Genomic DNA, 21,683 nt, shown 5'->3' with positions numbered 1-21,683 from the left:
ATTTTTTATGTCGAGAGGGGGGTATTTGTAAATTATATTTTTTCTCAATAAAAGGTCGAATCTTCAATTCGATATTCAAAATATCAATAATACTTGATAGTAAATATTGGTGTAATCGATATGCAGACTTAACATTTGTCGGGAATTTATCAGCTATTCTAATTTTGAATAACCCACTGTAACAAAGTTCTATTTCTGAATAAACAAATAATTCTAAACAACATAAAGGTTGAATAAATTCAAAACAGTTTAAAAATAAAGTTTTATTGAGAATAATAAATGTAAATTGTAAACTTGTATTTTTTATTTGTGAGGTTGGCAATTGATGACGTGTTTAAGGCATCACTTGGAATGTGCAAGCTCTCAAGAAAAATGGCTGCTGGCTTGTAGATGTGTTTTTTGTCCTCTTGAAATTTTTCTATATAAATGAATTATAAGATTTTTCAATTAATATCTGAATATTTTTATTATTTTCTCAATTATTTGTGTTGAATGTTTTGTGTAATTTTGAAAGCATGTAGCCAAATAAATGAGTTCAATATGAACATATAAGTATTTTAGCTTGTAAGAATCTTCTGTTCTAGGTATCAAATGATTCTGTTCAGTAATTTTTCGTTTTCAATTCACCAAATTTTATGAAAATTATAATTCGATTTGCTCTGAACTGGACTTCTTATTCATAGGCATTAAATCCATTCATGATTTCTCAAGATGTTAGTATATTTGGAACCAATGACTTTCCTTGGGTGATAGGTGAAAGCTATTAAACCTTTTTGGATGAAATTAGTAGCATGGCATAATGTTGTGTTGAAAGGAATTTGAAATAACGCCAAAGATATGCCCAAAATCTGCGTTTTCCAGCATTTTTGACACTTTCTCAGCTAAGCTGAGTCAGCTTTACCGAGAACAAATGAACAGAAAATGTTCAAATTCACTACAGAAGCTCAGCTGGGGTGCAATAATCCTATTATATTGAGCTAGCAATTTCTGTATTTATATATATGGTTATTTTTATATCTGGCTATTTTTATATATGGTTATTTTTTTATCTGGCATATTTATATATGGTTATTTTTATATCTGACTATTTTTATATCTGGATTTATGTTTAACTGATCTCGAAAACGGCTCTAACGATTTTCACGAAATTTGGAACATAGTAGGTTTATGATATGAAGATTCGATTGCACTAGGTCTTACCCTTAAACTCGCTGAACGACATTGAAAGGATAATTCATCCTTGGCTGAAACAGCTGTGGATAGTAAAAAAGTGATTGAGCGAGTGAGTATGTGAAAAATCATTAACGCATCCCTGAAATTCATAAGATGACATATAGCCAGCTGTGAAATATAAACACGATCATTTTAGATAATTATTGTGTTCTGTTTATCAATAAATAAAAATAACGAGCGAAGCTCGGTGCCCCGATATTCAATATTTATCTGTATTTTCTTAAAGAGAATCATAGTAAGATATTTTACACATGGACTCTTCTGATTTCAATTTTTAAACTATTCGATATTTAAATAATCCCCTTGAATGAAAGTAGCTGCTACTATAACTGGATAAAATAACTACAGTATTATACAGTGTTCGGACTGAACTGATAGTTCTATAATGCGGTTGATTATATCAATATTATTCTGCATTTTGTTATTTAGAATAGAAAATATGAATGTTACAGATGAATTCTACTGATTTTATTTTTTTTATTGTTTTATATGATTGAATATTCAAATTATGCCCTTCAATAAGTACCGTAGCTTCTATAACATGATATTACTATCAAAAAGTGTTGTGAGTGAACTATTAAACAATGTGGTTATTGACAATAACTGTATCATAACATTATTAATTAATTATGATATATTATCAAACTATGATAATTGATATATAAATCATGACTGACCCAAAGTCAGTTCAAGAAAGCATGTAATCAGCTTGACCCAATGTAAGTACCTACTTTCCTATACGCTGTATATGGACCTCAGCATCATAACACACAAAGAGATAGTAAAGTGTAAATTCTTTTAATTCTTAGTTTCTATTATCATTCACCTCATTATTAGTCATGGGGTTTCCTCATAGTCTCATAGTTTCTCTTTTATTAGTTAACTTATATTCGATATCTTGGTTTCTTATTATTATTTTTGTTACATTTTGCTTCTACTAACATTGTAGATGCCTTAACCGATGACTAACATAGTAATTTCAGTTATTATATATTTTCTTCACTTCATATTTATCACGTTCGAAAATTTTGAACTCAAAGTTAGTGACTTGCACAAACTGGAGGCTGATTAAAGAAATGTAGAAGTATAAATATATGATAAATTTGTACAATATGAACAATATATTTACAAAATACAAAAAATATAAGAAGATTACCGTATGTACGTGATGGGCTACATAGAATTATTCTATGCAAAGTATTTTTGTGTGTCTTATCATTTGTTTTTTTATAGGATAGAATTATTTTCCTAATTTTTCACTTATAATAATCAATTTAATTGATTTGAATTGTAATTATTGTAATTCTTTTGATTTAGGAGCAATTTTCGTGATTTTCCCTTGTGCTCCCACACTATTGTAAATGAGTAAATCAATTTTAGAAAGCTCTGCGCATTTTTAAAGATTTTCACTTATCAGAGAGTATTAAGAAACATTCAGTGTGGTTTGGTCTTTACAGGTGACACCATTGTTGTCTCTATTTTTCACCTCTTTCAGTTGTAGAGAAAAGTTGGTCTTCTCCTCGAAATGGATGTCATCGTCTTGAGCGATGTCCAGTTTCAGAAATAAATACACCTGAAAAATAATATTGTATTTATTATTATAAACTTTAAATAATGTGAAATCTATACTCACTAACTCAATAGAGGAAAATATAGCCTACACGTATTATGTCTTTAATTTATCCACAAACTAGACACAGGTATGGAAGCTTCAGGGGCTTTGAAGCCCAATACTTAGGAATACAATAGTTATTTGTATATCTAGAGTGAAAAGTACTGTTTTTTCTCCCCGAGGGGAAAGTTTGAAGCCCGAGGCGAAGCCGAGGGCAACAATTTTCCTGAGGGAGAAAAAACATTTTTCACTCATGATATACACAACATTTTTCCTCCACCTACATTTTTATAAAAACTGCAAATAAAATAATTTTTAAAAACGTACGTGACCAAACAATGTGTTACAACATAATCTGAAAAGTAAACACTTAACAGCTGGACTCGCTTTCAAGCACAGTTCTCCGCCGACAGTGCTATGCGCTATCTGTCAGCAAAGGTTGTAACAACAATGGCCGCCACAACTATGATAAAGTTCCCGTTTCAAATTTGATTAGTTAATGAGGATATTTCGTTGGCTGGTATTTTGAATAACATGCAATAAAGAAAAATTTTTATACTTTTTTTTAGTATAGTGATATGAAGTTTGTAATAATTTTAGCATACAATCATAAATTGTATACTGTATATTGATCAAATGTCTGGTTGAGGTATTGAATTTAGTTGGTTTAATAACTACTCTACATGCTTCCTCATCTGAGCTTAGACCTTCTAGCCCATTTCAAATGTACGTTTTTAAAATAGAGATGCTTCCCATGTTAAATGGAGTTACTTTTACACTCCAGGGAGTTTTCCTGTTTTTTCCTCCCGAGAGCGAACTAGTATAGTGATATGAAGTTTGTAATTATAATTTTAGCATACAAACATAAATTTTATATATCGATCAAATGTCTGGTTGAGGTATTGAATTTAGTTGGTTTAATAACTACTCTACATGCTTCCTCATCTGAGCTTAGACCTTCTAGCCCATTTCAAATGTACGTTTTTAAAATAGAGATGCTTCCCATGTTATTCAAATGGAGTTACTTTACGCACTAGGGAGTTTTCCTGTTTTTTCCTCCCGAGAGCGAAAAAGTGACACTTTAGTATTATGTTCCAGGGAGTAAAGTAAGCACTTTAGACAGGAGGTGGAGGAAAAATTCATTTAAAGCATGATTGTTGTTATATTATGTAAGAAATGTTGTGCTAATTATTTTCCATTATGAATAAAAACAAATAAAAAATTGTCAACCACTGTTAAATGAACAGTGTACGGTAGTAATTACTTGTAACAGTAAAAATCGTTCATCCGCTGTAACCACTACCGTCCTACACTTGGATTATGGTAAATATTTTCAGAAACAAGTGGTTGTACTTTTCTCTATCAGAATAAGCTATTCGAGAAAAAACTAATTTAATTGACGCGTTAATTAGTTTCAGCAATTTTTGGAAAGCTTGTGATGTACCGTACATTACTTCGATGTACCGTAAGTTGGTTAGAATATTGTAAATGAGTTACTCAATATCTCTGCTGTTTCTTCATTTACCTCTGTTTAATTTTTTAAATCTTTGTGTTACAGAGATACCATTCCACTTATAATATTAGCTTATGCATGAATCAGATTACACACTACGGTACTTTTGTATTGTTTAAACTTGAAGCTGATTGCGAACTATCTCAATGCTAAATATTGCTCTGTATTGACTTATTTGCTTCATTTTTTATGTTAAACTGCTTAGACTTCCTTTCTCTGCTTACTCTTGAAAATATACTACTTATTTATTATGTTGTAGCCTATGCTTTCCTGTATCACGTGTTCTGACTTGACCGTTCGTTCAATGACGATGAGCTACCGTATTTATTCTTTACTCTATTTGGCAAGGAATAATTGAGACTCACTGTGACAATAGCCCAGAATGTTCCGATCATAATACCAGCCAGCACATCAGATTCATGGTGGAAATAGTTTCTGATTCTGAAAATGGCCACCGTCCATGCTAGTTGCATTACAACGATTTGAATCAAATGCTTGATACTCAGTGACACCACACTCCCATGCAGCGGCCGCTTTTGCAGGTATAACTACAAATTGAAAGAAAAATTACTATGATACTCATTAATGATTAAAATGATTATAGAATTTGTTTGTATGGAACTGGGAATAATTGACTATTAACTGTGAGAAAGACTTATTTCTTATGATAATTGCTTTCTGAGATTGAACAAGCTCATTTTGATATTGATAAGTTTTGAGTAACTTGGAGCTAGTAACAGTCTTTTTATTTTTGCAAGTTAGTGTATCATTTTGTTTACAATAGAATAAATGAATATTACATTTTATTATTATGTTCCAACAACTAAAATACTAGAGATAATACACTTCCAGCATCTAACTTTGTATCAAACTTCCAATTTTAATGTTCACCTTTGATAAGAATAAAATAAGAATATTGGAAATAATTCAAAGTTTTACTGTTGGAATTGATTCCACTTTGAAATGCAATGTTCAATTTTGATCTGGAGACTGGAGTGCACAAGAGTTGGAAATAATACAAGATTATACTTTTTTGTAGGAATCGAGAATTCAAAAACAAAGTATATATAATATTATATTCAGTAGACTTTATACTCTACTAGAACAAAACCAGTAGATAATACTCAATCAAATGTTATCATGGTTTTCCTATCCCCATTTTCAATATAAAAAAATATTTTGAAAACTTTAAATACAAAAAAATGGCTTTTTTAATTTTTTAGAATGATGAGTATTTTACCAGAATAAATACAGCAGTGTAGAACGCCACAGTGGAGTGCTGAGATGGGAATGAGTTCCTGTAACAGTTTTAAAACAAAATTTTTCATAAATTTATTTTCGAATTTAATGCAATCTACGTCTCAGAATCTATTTTATCAGCAGGCTGTTGTTTGCTACATATTTTGTGATCATCGATGCATGCAACTGTAACTACTGTATATTAGCCAAACTTCATTCACCAATAATTATTGTTTAAGAGTGTGTGTCTCTGACTCCATCACCACACATACATTTTTGTGTTTACAGTTTCATGATGCTGTGAAGCTTACGATTTCATCTTGCTACCTCTAATATTAAACTTTTTCTATTGTGCTATAAATTCAACGCTAATCAAATCCTCTTCGTTTGTGCTTCAATCAAATAAGATTTTATTTTGATTCAAATTCTTCAATATAGAAATATTTGTCTCCATTCTATAAATTTATTAACAATAAAATTCTATCAATCTGCACAGTTAAATATCCACTACAATAGGTCACAAACTAGCTGCATTCAATATTTAAAATGCTCCATTTTTCTATATATTTGATTATAATGAAATTCTATTTTTGTGTTTTCAGAAATGTACTTTCTTCTACTAAGGCATCTACCTACTGTTGTGCACCGTATGGTATTTACATTTGGATGAGATAGATCATAGTAATCAACAAAATTGTTGTGTTTGAGTCAATCTGATTGAAGACAATACAATTATTAACTCAAAATTCAATTTTCCTTTGGCCTGATAAAACCTTATGACGATTTTAATTATTATACCTTGGGTGAATTTTATACTAATGGGTCAAGAATAATGCGTTATTATTGTTTGAGTTATGAACTCAATAATGTGTTCACACTACCTTTGAGTTGACAGTTTTCTACTATTATCTGCATTTTTTCTCAACCTGGTTTATTATTATACGTGTGGATCGAAGATAAAAGCTTTATTTACTCATGTTTATTAGCCACAGATTCATTCTATTCCTTAATCATTACGGTACCTTATACATTTTCTCTTGTTGCAATGGATTACCTTGTGAAATCAGTCTCGTGAGCACATGTGAAGTTGTGAATATATGTAAAGGGTGACATGTGGTCGCAGTTGACACTGGGCTTACATGCCGAATAGAAGTTGGGTCTGAGTCGGCCAATGGCTCGCTTGCCGATCATGGCAGTCACTCGACTGGCGTTGTATCCCAGCAGGTACATGCTCAAGATCTTGTAGACGTCTTGCAACACTCCCATGTACTCTTTGGTTCTACAGACCATGATTAGACTGTTCAGTAAAACCTGCAAAAATAGCAGAATGGTAAACAAGTATGAATGATTCATAATTTATCGTATTAGAACACAAAATTATTTATTTTTGATAAAGATAATATTTTTGAGGTAGAATCGATCGTTATTAGCAATAATCAACCTGAGCCAGCCAGGTCACTCGATAGTATTATTATTCTTACATAAATCAACTTTCAATATGAGATGAGATCTACTGGAATTAGGTACTTGAATAACAACTTTATCTATTCTATCTATACTCTTCCACCAGTCTAGCTGAGGATGGTGCAGATATAGCCCCGAAACCATGGTCCTTTTGTAAAACAAAATTAAAATGGTATTGAAAACATCTGTGTTTCATTAATTTCATCTTTTAACTATCTATTGCATAAAGAAGTTGGTGGAACATGAAACCTGACAACTATGCTTTCTACTGACTTGAAAACGTGAATCTCAATATAGGTTTTGACGTAGGTCTACGTCGGTATAGATGAGTCAATCAGTCACTATGCAAATATATCAGGACATTTCATTGTATCAAGACTCTTGTAAACAATGATGAGACTGTTAAGTATCACCTCCAGAAGCGAGAGCACATCAGTGAAATGAAGAGTATGCATACTGGTACCATTATATTTATCAACCATATTCACTTCACTTTTTAGGGCTACTGATTATTATAACTCAATAAAAAATATTATCAATATACAAAATAGAGAATAGGTATAAGATGATAATTTTTATTGTGTTTCATTCATCAAATAATAGTTTATATTAAAATTCAAATAACAAACAATGTTAATGTAATATTTCTGGTTTCATATTTTATAGCAATCTTACATTCACATTTAAATTTGAATAAATATGTTTCAATACATGAAAATTTGAATTTCACTTACCTCCTAATAATAGTATTTTATTATCAATAGTATTTTATTAATAAAACCGCAATAAAATAATATAACTTACCATACATTGGTGGATAGGTATATTTTCTACTTTTTTAATATAAGTCAAATATAACATAGTTATCAAAGGAATCTCAGCCGTACAAAAGCAGAGCTGATGTGTTTGTGTGAATTTCAGATTGAGAAATTTCGTATTATAAAAATAATCATAAATTGGATTGTTATAAAAATATTCAATAGGCACTTTGAGAATTGTGAAGCTTACATTCACAAAGATTTAAATATAATTTATTGAAACTTAATATGTAATAAATATTTATACTATATTCAGGGTTCAATAGCCTATTTCATTTTTTATCTAACGTATTTACAAGAGCATCACAAAATCAAAACAATGATTTGGAGAGAATTAACAGGATAGACTTAAAACGGAAAACACTGCTTCTCTTCAGAATTAATAGATCAATCGAATTTCCTCTTGAATCAGATATGTTTTGAAACTCTCCCATACTAACTTACTAGAATGCACTCGGGCTGGAAAATGCGCTATCAGCTAATTTCAGAATATTGATGACTTATCTATAAATTCTACTTTTAAGATAATATGTCGACTGTTTGAAGTAAATCTCACTATAATTAATTTATTTAATGCACCTTACTCAAAAAATGTAGGCCTTGAATACAATGTCAACCCATTCATATTCTCCTAAAAAAGAAACCAGAAAACAATTGGATTTCACTTTATCCTATATATTACATAACATTACATAATACTCACTAGTATGATGGGAATGGTGAACACTATAGCATAGTACAGTTCTGAGTCCATGAGTGCAGGAGTGTAGGGGTACATGATTGAAATGTCTGAGCAGAAGAATCCTTTCCATGGAGTCTTCCAAGTTGCAGAAATGAATCTTAATAGTCCATATACTGGAAAATTGAAAATTATAGTAGGCTTTACTTATAAAATAACATCATAGTACCATTTTGTTTAAAGTTTTAAATATAAAATACCTATTTTATATCAAGCCTATTTTATAGTAAAGGTGTTTTATTTACCTCAAATTAAAACACTTTAATTTGTGTTTTAATCTGTTATGATTGAAAGGGTATTTAAATAAAAGGGTTATTTTATAAATAAAAATAAGTAGCCCTGAATACATACATTTTAATAGTAGGCTATTTCAAAAAAGTAAAAAGTTTTAACATCGTAAAATGTAAAAGTTGGAATAGTGATTGAATAATTTCCACACTCACGGTTCAAAAATGTTTTTTATGTTTTATAGACTTAATTTTTGAATAAATTGACTCTCAAATGATATTTTCAACCCGCATCGGAATAACACAGATCGCACATTCTTCTACAGTTTACTCTATTTACTATTGTTCTTGATGCATTGTTACAAATTTATTGCAAACACTACGTATAAGCTACCGGTACATTCAATGTTCAAAAGTTAACTGAATTAAGTTGTATAGTTCAGAAGACCAACTGCAATTACTTCCATTTCTAGATACCATTACTAATTAACAGATTAATTCAACTTTGATTAATTACCATTTTAACTAACTTTTTTTGTCAAACAACATTAAAGATATCTCAAGATTCCCAACAAGAGTATTTCAAACTCTTAATTTTGATAGTATTTATGAATTCTCAGCAACTTATTAAATTACCTTTATTGATTAGTTACTGAAACAAATTATTCTTATAAATAGCTAGAAATTCAGCATGAAAATAATAAAAAATACTGTAGTTCAAAATTATTATTAGTTTTTTAACATCTTTAGATTCTATTTGCAGTCAATTATCAATCATCATTAATAATCAAATTATTATTATTTAATAATAATAATATTATCAACAATCGAACATATTAATTTTTGAGTGGGTTTGTCAATTTCAACTCACCTGATAAATTGATTAAACAATCCATTATAACCTGCTTCAGAGCGTGCACTTTCCAAATCATTTTCTAGATGATAGTATTCGATTAACTCTAAAAATCCAGAAAACACCAGCTATACCTAAACGTTATGTTAACCAACTTCAAACATTAACTGCAGCTTGAAATTCAGCACCAAAACTTTATTTTAGAACCTAGCCAAGCACTGGATTTGTATCTCAATAAACAGCAAATGAATGTCTAGGAACAGCAAAAGGTTCTGTTAGTCTAATTCATTATTCATGTTTCCATTGGATCACATATGAACACTCACACATACTCAAGGCAACTCAAGTTCAAATCTATTGATTTGCAAATGAGTGACTTGTGACGGAGGAGGCGCTAAATACCATTTTTTTTCTATTTAATTTCGGCGAAGGCCAAAACATTCTGACTGTTTCACTTATTCTATAGCTGACACAGAAATTTTGATACCTTGTGTCAAGCTTATTATTCTACGTAATTAGATGCATCATTATGTAACATGTATATTTATTCTCAAGTGACAGCTCAAGATGAGTTCTTGATTTTTGAAGTACCTATACTCTGTAGACAAGCTACTCTCAGACTAGATCTATTAAAATAATATTGAGAATTTTTCAAGTTCTACAACATTTTAAATATTTTCCTTGAGTAGTTTCATTGATAAATCGTTTATAACAAATTTAACTATTCAGAGTAGACTAGAAATCAAATAAGTGAAAAGATAAGATGTCTCTATAGTGAGGTCCACACGTTATAATGGCAGTGGAGAAAGATAGGAGAAGAATGTGACCGATCCTCTGTCTTGTCAATGCCATTGCTAATCAAACACTGCCGTTATAACGTGGACTGCACTATAGTTTAGTTTTTATTCTGGCAAGTATGATTGATTGATCAACTTGAACTTTTATTTTGAGGTCAGAATATTATAAATGTACTGGGTCTCCTCTGCAACACAATCCATAAGACGAATAATGCTCACAACAACAGACGTGGGAAGAAGCAAACGTCTGCATGCAGACGTGAGCAGATATATTAAGCAGACAGACGGATGTCTGTGTGCGCTGCAACATTCGAACATCTGGGGAGGGATTGTTTCTCCGTCTGTGTGTATAGTGCATTCGTCCGTCTGTTGATGTGTGCGTTTGTCTTAACAATCTATCAATAACTGAAATGCACATGATGTGCGTTCTTCCACTGTGTCCCGCGCACAGTTTACTCGCACTATTACCATTTCAGCGAATATTGGCGTCACTGACAACAACGACATAACTGCCTAGCCTACTGATGCTGTCATTTCAAGCTTTTTAATAGTTGATATTTGCCATTCTCTGAGCTCATTATATTCCCTTTCCAATTCAATTCAACTTACCGTATTGTGACGTATCGGCCAGTAAGCTTTTACAATTGCATTACGTTAAAAGAGAACAATTAATATGTATCACCATTTGTAACCAAGTTATATTTTTTTGTAAATATTGGGGGCTCCACTACTTCCCAGATGGGAAGAAGAGTTACAAAGGAGATACATAGCTGAAGATGGTAGAGCAGATATTTTAAAGAAATAAAAAGAAGGAATCATTTTAAGAAATACAAAATTTATTGGTTTACAATATTTAAAAATAAAATAAATTTGAAATGTATAAGTTAAAATTTATATATTTTAGGCTATGAAGAAGAGGAAAACAGATTATTATCGAACAAGTCTCAATTATCTTATATAGAAATTAGTTTTTATTTATTTCAATTTGATTAATTCATAATAATTATTTATTTAAGATTATGAGGATTTTCCTCTTAGTTGAAATATTCTACATTTTATTTATTAATTTCAAATTCCTATAAGAAAGAAAAACAACATGACATTATAATTAATAAAATTATGAATAATTAATTGAGTACGATACCAATCCCCTTTATGATGACCATCTCGTCAGCTTTGGCTGGAAGGTGAGGTCTAGAGGAAGGTGCAGGTCCTCTGGTCCTGGCCAGTCAGAGTCTTTGGATGTTCGCGAGGAGCGGCACAAGAGGAGTGTCATAAACCATGGGTTTTGGCAATATGTAAGGGATTCATTAATAATATTATTTACAGACTAATTTGAAAAAAGCAATGGACGGAATAAGAAATACAATCATGTTTGACGCACTATCACTTCTCAACTACTCAACTGATTTACTTGATTTTTTTACATGAAGATTGATCTTAATTTACCGAGGAGTGATATTGACCTATCTTCATTTTTGTTAAAAAAATTCATTCTATTTTTTATAATTGGAACGAATTTATTCGATTTGTAATACAAAGTTACGTTAATATGAAAGCCAAAACAAATAATGAATACATCGAGTGATATCCGTTGTCCATGACGACAGCAGTGTGCTAGATCCTGGAAGGTCCCCGATGCGTAGCCGCTCAGAGCCTATATATTTTTTTGCTACGAATTTTCAACTCGGTTATGATAAATAATTAGCCTACTACAACATTTATGTACTCAATCATTATAACTATATTACTCTAATATTACTGCTTCTTACATTATTCATATTACTGTGTGTAGAATATTATCTTGCTGGTGTTATTTAAGAAAATGTCTAATACATAATGAAATTATGTACTAGCCCTAGCTATATAGGTACTAGCCCTATACTATACAAAATGTTTCAGAAGTAGTGTCGAACATTTTAGGGAATTGTTCCTGGATGATAGGAGACTACTCAGGGATTACAGTATCCTTATAGCTGCCATTTTGTTTTCTTCACTTAGGAATTTTTATCTCAAGAACGAAATGTTGTATTGATCTGAAATTTGGCATGAATATTTTTATGCTGTAAAGACTTGACTTTGAAAAGTAAAATAAAAATTTTCAAAATGGCGGCCATTTTAAATTTTTGATAGCTAATTTCATGAAATCCGTTTACTTTACTTAGTTAAAATTTACAAGTTTCAAAGCTTCATCTTAAATACAATTGGAATTAAAAATTTAATATTGATGTTTGAATGGTGAAAAGTAGTCATGCATGCAGTACGAAAAGAATAGATTTCTCTGTTATTCTTTGAACAATCTTGATTGAGAATAATCCTTTTGATTTTATTAGTGATGGAAGATACTTATAAATTTTTTTCTACAGAAGTATAGAAAGTTTTCAGTTACGTTACATTTGAGTTATTGTTTCTGGAGATATATTATCGTAGAGTATTGCTGAAAGTCAGGAAGATAGCCTTTAAATTGGAATAAAAATTTTAAGATTATGTTCATATTGAGTTTATGACATTTTATAATTTTATATTTTTCAGACTCTGTTTTCTTATGTCATTAAGGCTTTCGAATGATTTAGTAAATTTTTTATGATAGAAATCTTAATAGATGAAGAAGAAAGTTTTTCTTCTCCAGAAAATTAATATTAATGAATGTTCAAATTTTAATACAATTTAAATTATTTTCTATGTGTCTACTAATTTTATTTAATTAAAGGTAAAAAACTATCCACAAAATGAATCTTATAAGGCAAACATTATCTTTCCTTAAAGTGAAATTTTCAATATTTTTTTCTTTTATTGTGTTATAAAGTGTCTTGTTTTATTAGGTGATAAATTCATAATTTCAGTTGATACTAGTTTTTGGACTTGTATTTGTAGGTAAATCAATCATAAACTCTGGAATGTTCATTTTTAATTAAGGTTCTGAGCAGTTTTGGGCGAATGCCCGTTATTTACACTTGGATTGCGTCCTAAAGTTCATAAATAATAAATAAAATAAATGTTGGCTAGCGCACAAGTTTCCAACAATACTAGCCGAGCTACTATATGAAAAATTATATTTGATTTTGCAAACCAACGAAAAATATCATAAAAGTTAACATCATAATTAATGAAGTATTCATTTTTCTAAAAGCATATATTAATTCATTACGAGTGTTTTCATAAAGTTGCATTGTAGATTAATGACACTCTGGCAAGTAAATTTGTTTTAAATCTGTTAAATTTTGAGAAGGAAATCAGAACGTCAAGATAAAATCTAAATTAAATAACAGAATAAACTCCTGTTTTAGCTTTTGATGAATTGTAGGAAGAGTTAGAAATTAATGCTGTAATACATTTATTTACAGCGGTTCATGTGTGTCCCCAAACCAACTTCTTGTACTACCACCCCTTTGGTTCCGCAACTTTATGTAAAACCGCTTCAAGACACCCGTTCAGACGACAGGTCTAGGGACGTAAGAGGACGTCGCTGTCAAGCCAATTCAACCGGTAAAAGCTCACCGCCAAAAACAAGGTACTGTAACCCCGACGATAAAGCAACGTACAAACCAACGAAAGTGCAGTGTAGTGAAACAAAGGTTCATTCGAGAATGTCAATAAAAAGTGGGGATTCAAAATTATTATGAATGGGTTATATGGGTTACTATCGACGAAACTTGGGTTCAACGGGTTTTTCTTTCTTGAGTATTTCATGTTGAAATTAATTGGTTATTTTGTGACTGATCTTGTTGGTTTTGTGACGTATTGCTATCTAAACGGGGATAGTAATGCGCCCCCGAATCAGATGAAGAATGTCAACAAATTAACATGATATTGTTGTTTCTGTTGTTCTATTTTAGTTGCCAATGTTATTGAAGCTGTTTGTAATTTTTGTTTAATTATTTCAAGGTGTAGTGTTATTCTATAGTATAAACCTATTAAATCAGGCATGGCAAGATTAATTGAAGTTTTCTTGACTCTAGCCCGTTCACCTGCATGAATTAGGTATAGACTCAGGTATTTTCTAGATGTGCCGGCCTATTTCTAAATTCTAAATTTTATTCAAAATTATCTTCTTTGGCACACAACTGCGCCGACTCTGCTGTCTAGAGATATTTAAATCTCTGGAATTCAAATTTTCTAAAAAATTAAATTTTTCATAACTTACTCTAATAATACTAGATCAATTTTTCTGAGTCTATACTTAATAATTCATTCTGTGAACGTGTTCACTGTCAATATTTTGGGTTTGGAGTTGAATGAATAATTTATTGTTGCTACTCCAATTTTTCTGAAGTTTAAATAATTGTAGATGAAACAGGAAAGTTATTCAGTTATGTTAAACCATTAAAATGATAATCTTTTGAATTGCTTAAAGATAAAGTTAGGTATCATTGATGCTTAAGTTGAAAGTATTCTGAAACTTCTTATTGAAATTGATCATTGATATTGAAAGGTTTAACGTTAGAATAAAAATGAGTAGAAGAAACTAGGACATGTGAGAAAAAACTGATTCTAAGTGCTGAATAAATTTTTGTATCCTGTAATTCCGTGAATGATGATAGAAATTATTGTAATGTCAACGTACGTATTCTGGTCTCACGTCTGGTAGTTGAATATCATTATAGTAGTAGTGAAAGGGAATATTGAGATTTTAAAGGTCAACCCAAGTAAATTAGGAAAATTCGGAAATTATTAGGGAGAATGTTTGAGGAAATAGGAAATTTTTTTTGATAAGTTTAGGTAGATCGAAGGTAATCAGAGAATAAATAGGAAACTGTTTTATTAGTTATTGTTGATATGTAGTTTTGAAAAGTTGATGAGTAGTTTTGGCCTTGAGATGTTTAAACTAAATAATTGGGTATTGTAGATTAAAGTTGAAACGATGATCAAATCTTGGGAATTTGTATAAAAATAAGTTGATTGAGATGAGGTTGTTAAGTCCCTTTATCAGTAATGTTTATTCTCGAAAAGGCGAATCAGTTTTATTATTGGAAATATTTTTTTTTTAGGTGTGATTTTTGCGGTAGGCATGCGTAGTGATAGTGTAAAGATCTGTTGTGTTGATAACGTTTCCTGTAGACTGTGGGGAATTTTTTTTGTTTGTTTAGTTGAGACTCAAGATTTAGAGGAGGACAAGGGGATGTCCTGCCTGTGTGTGTTGTTGTTGAATTTAGGTAATCGGCGCGAGTGTAGGTCCGTGTCCAGAAAGAACGGAGCACTGCCCGAAAGTTGTCCATGTAACAAATCAAGGAATCTAGCTGTGACTAACCTTGCAAATTTGTATGGTGGAATTGTATAATTTTAGCGAAAGGCACCGAAGATGGTGTGAGCTAAGATTTTTTTGTATCTAGTAAACGGTCTGGTTCATTCGAGAGTTATGGGGCTCGTCAGTAGAATAACGTAAACCGAAATCTAGAATATTTAGTGAGTCTTCGTAGTGATTGTAAGGAAAACAATCAGCGTAATGCAGTTTAGGGAAGCCCAGTCAAAAGGTTCGTTAATGTTTGGTAGGAAAGTCAGCCGCAAAAACACAAGTAATAATTGGTAAAAAAAGGGGTATTATTGAGTTCATAGTTGCTTAGAAATTTGGTATGGTAACGAAAATTGGAAGTTTTAGACAATGAATATTTAAAGTGATTAGTTAAGGTGTACAAATAAAATAACAGAGAAACTTTTTCGAGTACCTAGGTAATGTTAAAATGGTTATCAGTGAAAGTAGAAATAAATATTGGAACACTAATGAACGGGTTAAATTAAAATAAAATAACAGTGAAATTCTTCTAGTTGAATTTGAAATGAAAAGGGAAAATCTCTTGAGTTAAGCATGAGTTTAATTATTCTGTAGTTGAGAGTTGAAATGTTGATTAAAAAATTTAAATGGGATATAAGGTAGAAATATGTAGGAAAATTCGTGTCAAAAGGAAATAGAATTTTTGTTGGGAAAATTAAATTGAGGTAATTAACAGTAGTAGGACCCTTTAGAGATAAGTAGTCAAAAAGTATTAATAAATAAAAAAAAATAGGAAAATCTTTAATGAAATGATAAATTTTTTAATGATGAATGGTAAAATTGCAATCAAGTTTTCCATGTGAATAAGTTGAGATATTTTGAGATCTAGACTTAGAGGAGGTGAGAGTCAAAACTCACATGTTCCAAAAAATGCGAAATTGAGATGGCACTGTCATCTTGTTCTTCTTCTTGAGCTAAACATTGCTATGCTATTGGTTTACAACAAAACCAGCTTGTTCTTATTCAAATTTAATGACAAAAAGTGAGGTTAGTAGCAAAACTCACATGATCCAAAGGAACATGTAAGTTTTGATGCATAACGGCTACTAGCAGGTCATGTGATCACTTTCGACCAATCGTGCGCCAGCTATCTGCTCTTTGTCCGTCTGTCGTCTGCTTTGAGTGGGATACAAAGCTGATAGTTTGTGATTGTTAGCAGTAGTTATTGATAGAATTCTTCTAATTTCTACTCCATTCTACCAATTATTAGTTCAGTAATGGAAGAGTTTGTAGTTCCAATCAAAGATGGTGAAAAACCAACAAAGAAAACTCCTGACAAAAGTACATGGAAACGCACGAAAGAAAAGATTGCCAGGTAGGTCTAACCTCACTTTTCTTATACTGTTTTAATAAATTTAATGTTGAGTTATACACTGTCAAAACTGATCAGAAGGAAACAATTTTTACAAGAAGGTAAAATTTGTTTCTTTCTGTTCCAGACACAAGCCATCACAGATGCCAGAATTCCCCAAATGCAACCACTTTACTGGGGCATTCCAGTGCCGCACATTAACAATGAGAGACGTACAAAAATTCCATGGTTTATTCTACAAACGCCCGGAACGCCAACACCAAAATAATTTTATTCTTCGAATGTGGAAATAAAGAACGTTCAGAGGAGGAGATCAAGAGAACACAAAACTAAAGAAAAATCACAACTACTGAGGACTACAAAATATTTCGTCAAAACTACAGCAGGAGATAAAGTGCCAGTCTGTATGAACAGTTTTTTATCAATTCTAGGCGTATCCCGATTTCGTGTCAATAATATCACAATGAGTTGAAAAAAAATGGTGAAGTAGTTGAAAGAAGAGGAGGGTTTCGCAAGAAAGAGAAGTACTCAACACAAAAAATCAGTATTATGAATTTTATCAACACATTGAAATGTGTTGAATCTCACTATTGTAGGGAGAGAAGCTGCCGAAAGTATCTTCCCAGTGATCTTAATGTAAAAAAACTATGGAGAATTTACTCATCAAAAAATAAAAACTTGGCAGTAAAACTATCCTTTTTCCGAAAGATTTTCAACACACAATACAATATTGGTTTTGGCACGCCAAGAACCGATGTATGCTCTACGTGTTTAAGCCTCAGAGAGAAAATCAAATGTGAAATGGATGCTGTGAAGAAAAATGAGCTCTTAACAGAAAAACGGGTACATCGTCTGCGCTACAAAGCATTTTACAAAAAACTTCAAGAAAAAGACAATGACATCTTAATATTGTCATTTGATTGCCAAAAAAATTTGGCACTTCCTAAGATACCCGATCAATCAACATACTACAGCCGCCAGTTCTATTTTCAGAATTTTACAGTTGTGAAGGGACACAGCAGAGGGCCATTGAACCCTTCAACAGTAACGTCCTACTGTTGGACTGAGAATGAGTATTCAAAGGACTCCAACCTTATTTCATCATGTGTCTTTGACTGTCTGCGAAGTACTGATTTGACCTTATATAAAAAAGTGAGACTGATCTCTGATGGTTGTGGGGGTCAAAATAAAAACTCTATCCTTGTAGCCATGTGTCACTCATGGCTCTGGTGTTTTGCACCCAACAACATAGAAGAAGTTGAATTGGTTTTTCCGGTAACAGGCCATAGCTTTTTACCCCCAGATAGAGTTTTTGGAAACATTGAACGTAGAATGAAAAAGATTGAAGAGATCATCAAGCCTGAGGATGTCGTGAAAATAATATCCGAATATGCAATGGTGAAGAGAGTTGGTATTGACTGTGAGGTGGGGGACTTTCGTAAATTGGCACGGTCACAATTTAAAAACCTAACGAGCTGGAACTTCCAAATTTCTCAATCCAAAAGAATAATTTTCAAAAAGGCAAAACGCACTCCCAACATTCTCACAAGGGGAGAAAGTACTTACCGGACAGATTTGGGGAAGAGCCAGGTCCTTACAAAGAAAGGAGTGTTAATGAATGGATTGAACCCTGACATAATCGAGAAGAAGAACTTGGTGTCACTAGAAAAAAGAAGGATGTTGAAAAACTCCTTACAAATCATTTTGGAGCGAATTGGAGAGAGAATCAACAACTTGAGTTTTACCGCAGCATTATTGATAACACCTCTGCTGAACCTGTTCCTGAAGAAGAAGTTTGTGAATTTGTGGATGGGTGTTCTAATTTGATAATCTGAATTAAATACTGGAGAAAATTACTAAACCAAAATGATTTTATCAAAATGACCAATCAATTTTAATCAAAATAATTTTTCATGATGATTGTCATCATAAACACTATTTCTATTATTGTGAATCCTTTATCTAGCATTTTTCCACTTTTATATTAAACTTCATAATAAACAAGCTCAAATTTTTATTGTCTAGGTTATTATTGTTATTCTAAACCCAAAAAATTTCCTCTGAGATGTTTTGGCAGTGTATAAAAATATATAAATTCTTCTGAACTTGCAATAATTCATGTAGTTTTTTTTTTAACAAAAGTAACTATCAGATCACCTATTGACTATTTTAAGGGTTACACTTCAAAACTCACATGTTCCAAGTCACTTATTTGCAAAACCAACATGTTCCTAGAGTTGTCATCAAAACTCACATGATCCAATTTTTAAATTCATTTTTTAACTATTTATAACATTTTTCAATCTATGAGGCCTGAAAATATCATATCTGTGGCAGATTCTACATGTAACAAAATAGTCCATATAAAAAAAAGATAAGTGGCATATTAGATCTCAGTTTTCTGGAATTTACCAAAATTTAACTTTTGGGAACATGTGAGTTTTGACTCTCACCTCCTCTAAGTAGAGTAATTGAAACTAGTTGGATATGAAATTTATTGTTGAGAAATAATTATGTGAGGCTCCAGTAAGGTTGGAAATGTCAGTGCACTTGTAAATCAGTAATAGTGTAATAGTAGTCTATGCTTCCAGTGTTTAGAGAAAATGTCACGTACTTTGAGTTTGCGATAAACAATAGCCTGGCACTCGATCATAGTTTTGTTTTGACTAGCGTTCCGTGGTAGAGGTTTCCTACTGGAATGGTATAATGCAAAATCACGCTTGAGACATGTTGAAAAATAGGAAACAGATCAGTCTATTGAAGACAAGATTTTTTGTCGTGAGTTATAATTGGATAAGTTTTTGTGAGTATGGCGCCACTCTGTAGCCTTGTCCCTATACACTCAACGAGATGATTCCTAATGAATGAGAAGGAGAAAGGAGAAAAAGAGTTATGATAAAGATATTTACCGTATTTGTTATAAGGATTCATTACGGGTTCATGAAGGGTTTAGTCAAAGATTTTGTTACGTGACAATATAATGTATATAGAAGAAATTCCGGAATGTAAATAACTTGCGCAACTAGATTAGTCATTAAATTATGTTATTAACTTCGTAATATTAAATATATTTAGGTAGGTGAATTAGGTTTAATTTTATTTCATTGATCGGCTGCATACTCGTGGTAAATGATTGTACAGTTTTCCCACGGTAGTAGATAATTGATTGTTTGGTAAATCGGGTGATGATCAATTTTTGAAGTCATCAACAGTCATAATACTATGTATGTAAATGATGTCTCTAATAATAATAATAATAATAATAAGTTATTTAGCATAAGACAATTTATCATAATATTCTATACTATACCCATTTTCAATAGCTTAATACTCATCCATTCATAGTTAAGAATTATACATTTACCTAGTTAGGAGTTAATACATATAGATAATATATATTCCAATTCATAAAATAATAAGAATAATGTCTAAGGCCTCATATTTTATATTCTATTCGCTTTATATTTCATCTTATTTTGTTGATATCCCTATTCTTTATTAGTTTACCTTCCGTGATTAATACAATTATAATCTTATCTTAGGTTTATTCAGTTCAACTGAATCCATTTTAGTTCACTAATATAATTCAGTGGTAGAGATTTCCAGCTGGAATACAATAATGGATAGAAAAGTTTCATAGCTACGGGAATGTACATCAAGCATGTGTCATTGCTCTCCGATGACTCGCTAGCGTTGCAGTTTCAACCATTATTATCTTTGAATCGTAGTCTATGTAGAATAGTATTGCCTACTGAATTGCTTTATATTGTTAAAAATATATTGCACTCTCAACTCTATAGTAATGATAGTTAGATTTCAATACATTCAGCTGAGTGAAAAAGTTTCATCCTTTACTATTATGATCAAACGTACTTCATATTTTACAACAGCAGAGTAACATAGAACCAATTAAAACTATGATGTCTTTTAAACGTTTTCCCTTGTTAGAGTTTGCCAAGAAAATAACCAGGGACTCAATAAAGTGATTGAAGTATTCAAGATTATTATACTCGGTCCGTCTTTAGTACCTACTTAAAAGGTGGACACGTCCATATTGTTTTGTCCTGACTCTTGCCACAGTTTTAAAGACTCTTGCCACAAATCTCATTAGTTATACATTTTGCTGAATTTCGGAATGATTAAAGAGATTTCTTTTGAAGAGGGCCCGCTTCAAATTGGATCCTACTATCAATCCAGAAATTCGACTCTTCAAATCATACAGAATGCCTCTATGGTACCATATCCTGATTAGATTTCTTTTTGCGTGTTTCACACCGGAAGGAAGGGGAGTGTGCCAGGCACTCTCTTTAATTCAGGCCTTTTCCCAAGTTATAATAGTAAATTTAATACGCAATAGACTAGAGCCATTATTGTAAGTGAGTTAGCGAAATAAATTATTTTCTCTCTCTATTATGAACGGCCATGACTTCGAGTTTCCCATGATAGATATTTAAAAATTGTGGCTCCGAGTCGTCGAGGAATGTAGATTATGGAATTATCTCTAAAACTTAGCCTTCTTGTCGCGACATAAAATGTGATAAGTTGGAAAACAGCAAGCATTGAAATTATAACAAACTACCGATTTTGCAGTTACTATTTGGTCCAAA

The 21,683-nt window shown here is 31.5% G+C and overlaps 1 protein-coding gene across 1 annotated transcript; it reads right to left on the bottom strand.

Moving 5' to 3' along the window:
- Positions 1–248: 248 nt before the first annotated feature.
- LOC111046731 (putative phosphatidate phosphatase) lies at positions 249–10,565 on the bottom strand. Its single transcript, XM_022332341.2, has 6 exons — positions 9,717–10,565; positions 8,583–8,734; positions 6,652–6,908; positions 5,599–5,656; positions 4,724–4,906; positions 249–2,806 (listed from the first exon to the last, which is right to left on the bottom strand). The coding sequence occupies exons 1-6, from the start codon at positions 9,775–9,777 to the stop codon at positions 2,657–2,659; spliced, it is 861 nt and encodes a 286-aa protein (XP_022188033.2). The 5' UTR covers positions 9,778–10,565; the 3' UTR covers positions 249–2,656.
- Between the last annotated feature and the right edge of the window lie 11,118 nt (positions 10,566–21,683).

The sequence above is a fragment of the Nilaparvata lugens genome, chromosome 2 (genome assembly GCF_014356525.2).
Source record: "Nilaparvata lugens isolate BPH chromosome 2, ASM1435652v1, whole genome shotgun sequence".
Lineage (NCBI taxonomy): Eukaryota > Metazoa > Arthropoda > Insecta > Hemiptera > Delphacidae > Nilaparvata > Nilaparvata lugens.
This window is presented reverse-complemented; position numbering and strand designations above follow the sequence as displayed.

Coding starts and splice junctions, on each gene's coding strand:
- LOC111046731 (XM_022332341.2), bottom strand. CDS start 9,777: ATGATTTGGAAAGTGCACGCTCTGAAGCAGGTTATAATGGATTGTTTA. Junction 4,907..5,598: donor ACACTGCTGTATTTATTCTG/GTAAAATACTCA, acceptor TTCAATTTGTAG/TTATACCTGCAAAAGCGGCC. Junction 2,807..4,723: donor CATTCTGGGCTATTGTCACA/GTGAGTCTCAAT, acceptor ATTATTTTTCAG/GTGTATTTATTTCTGAAACT.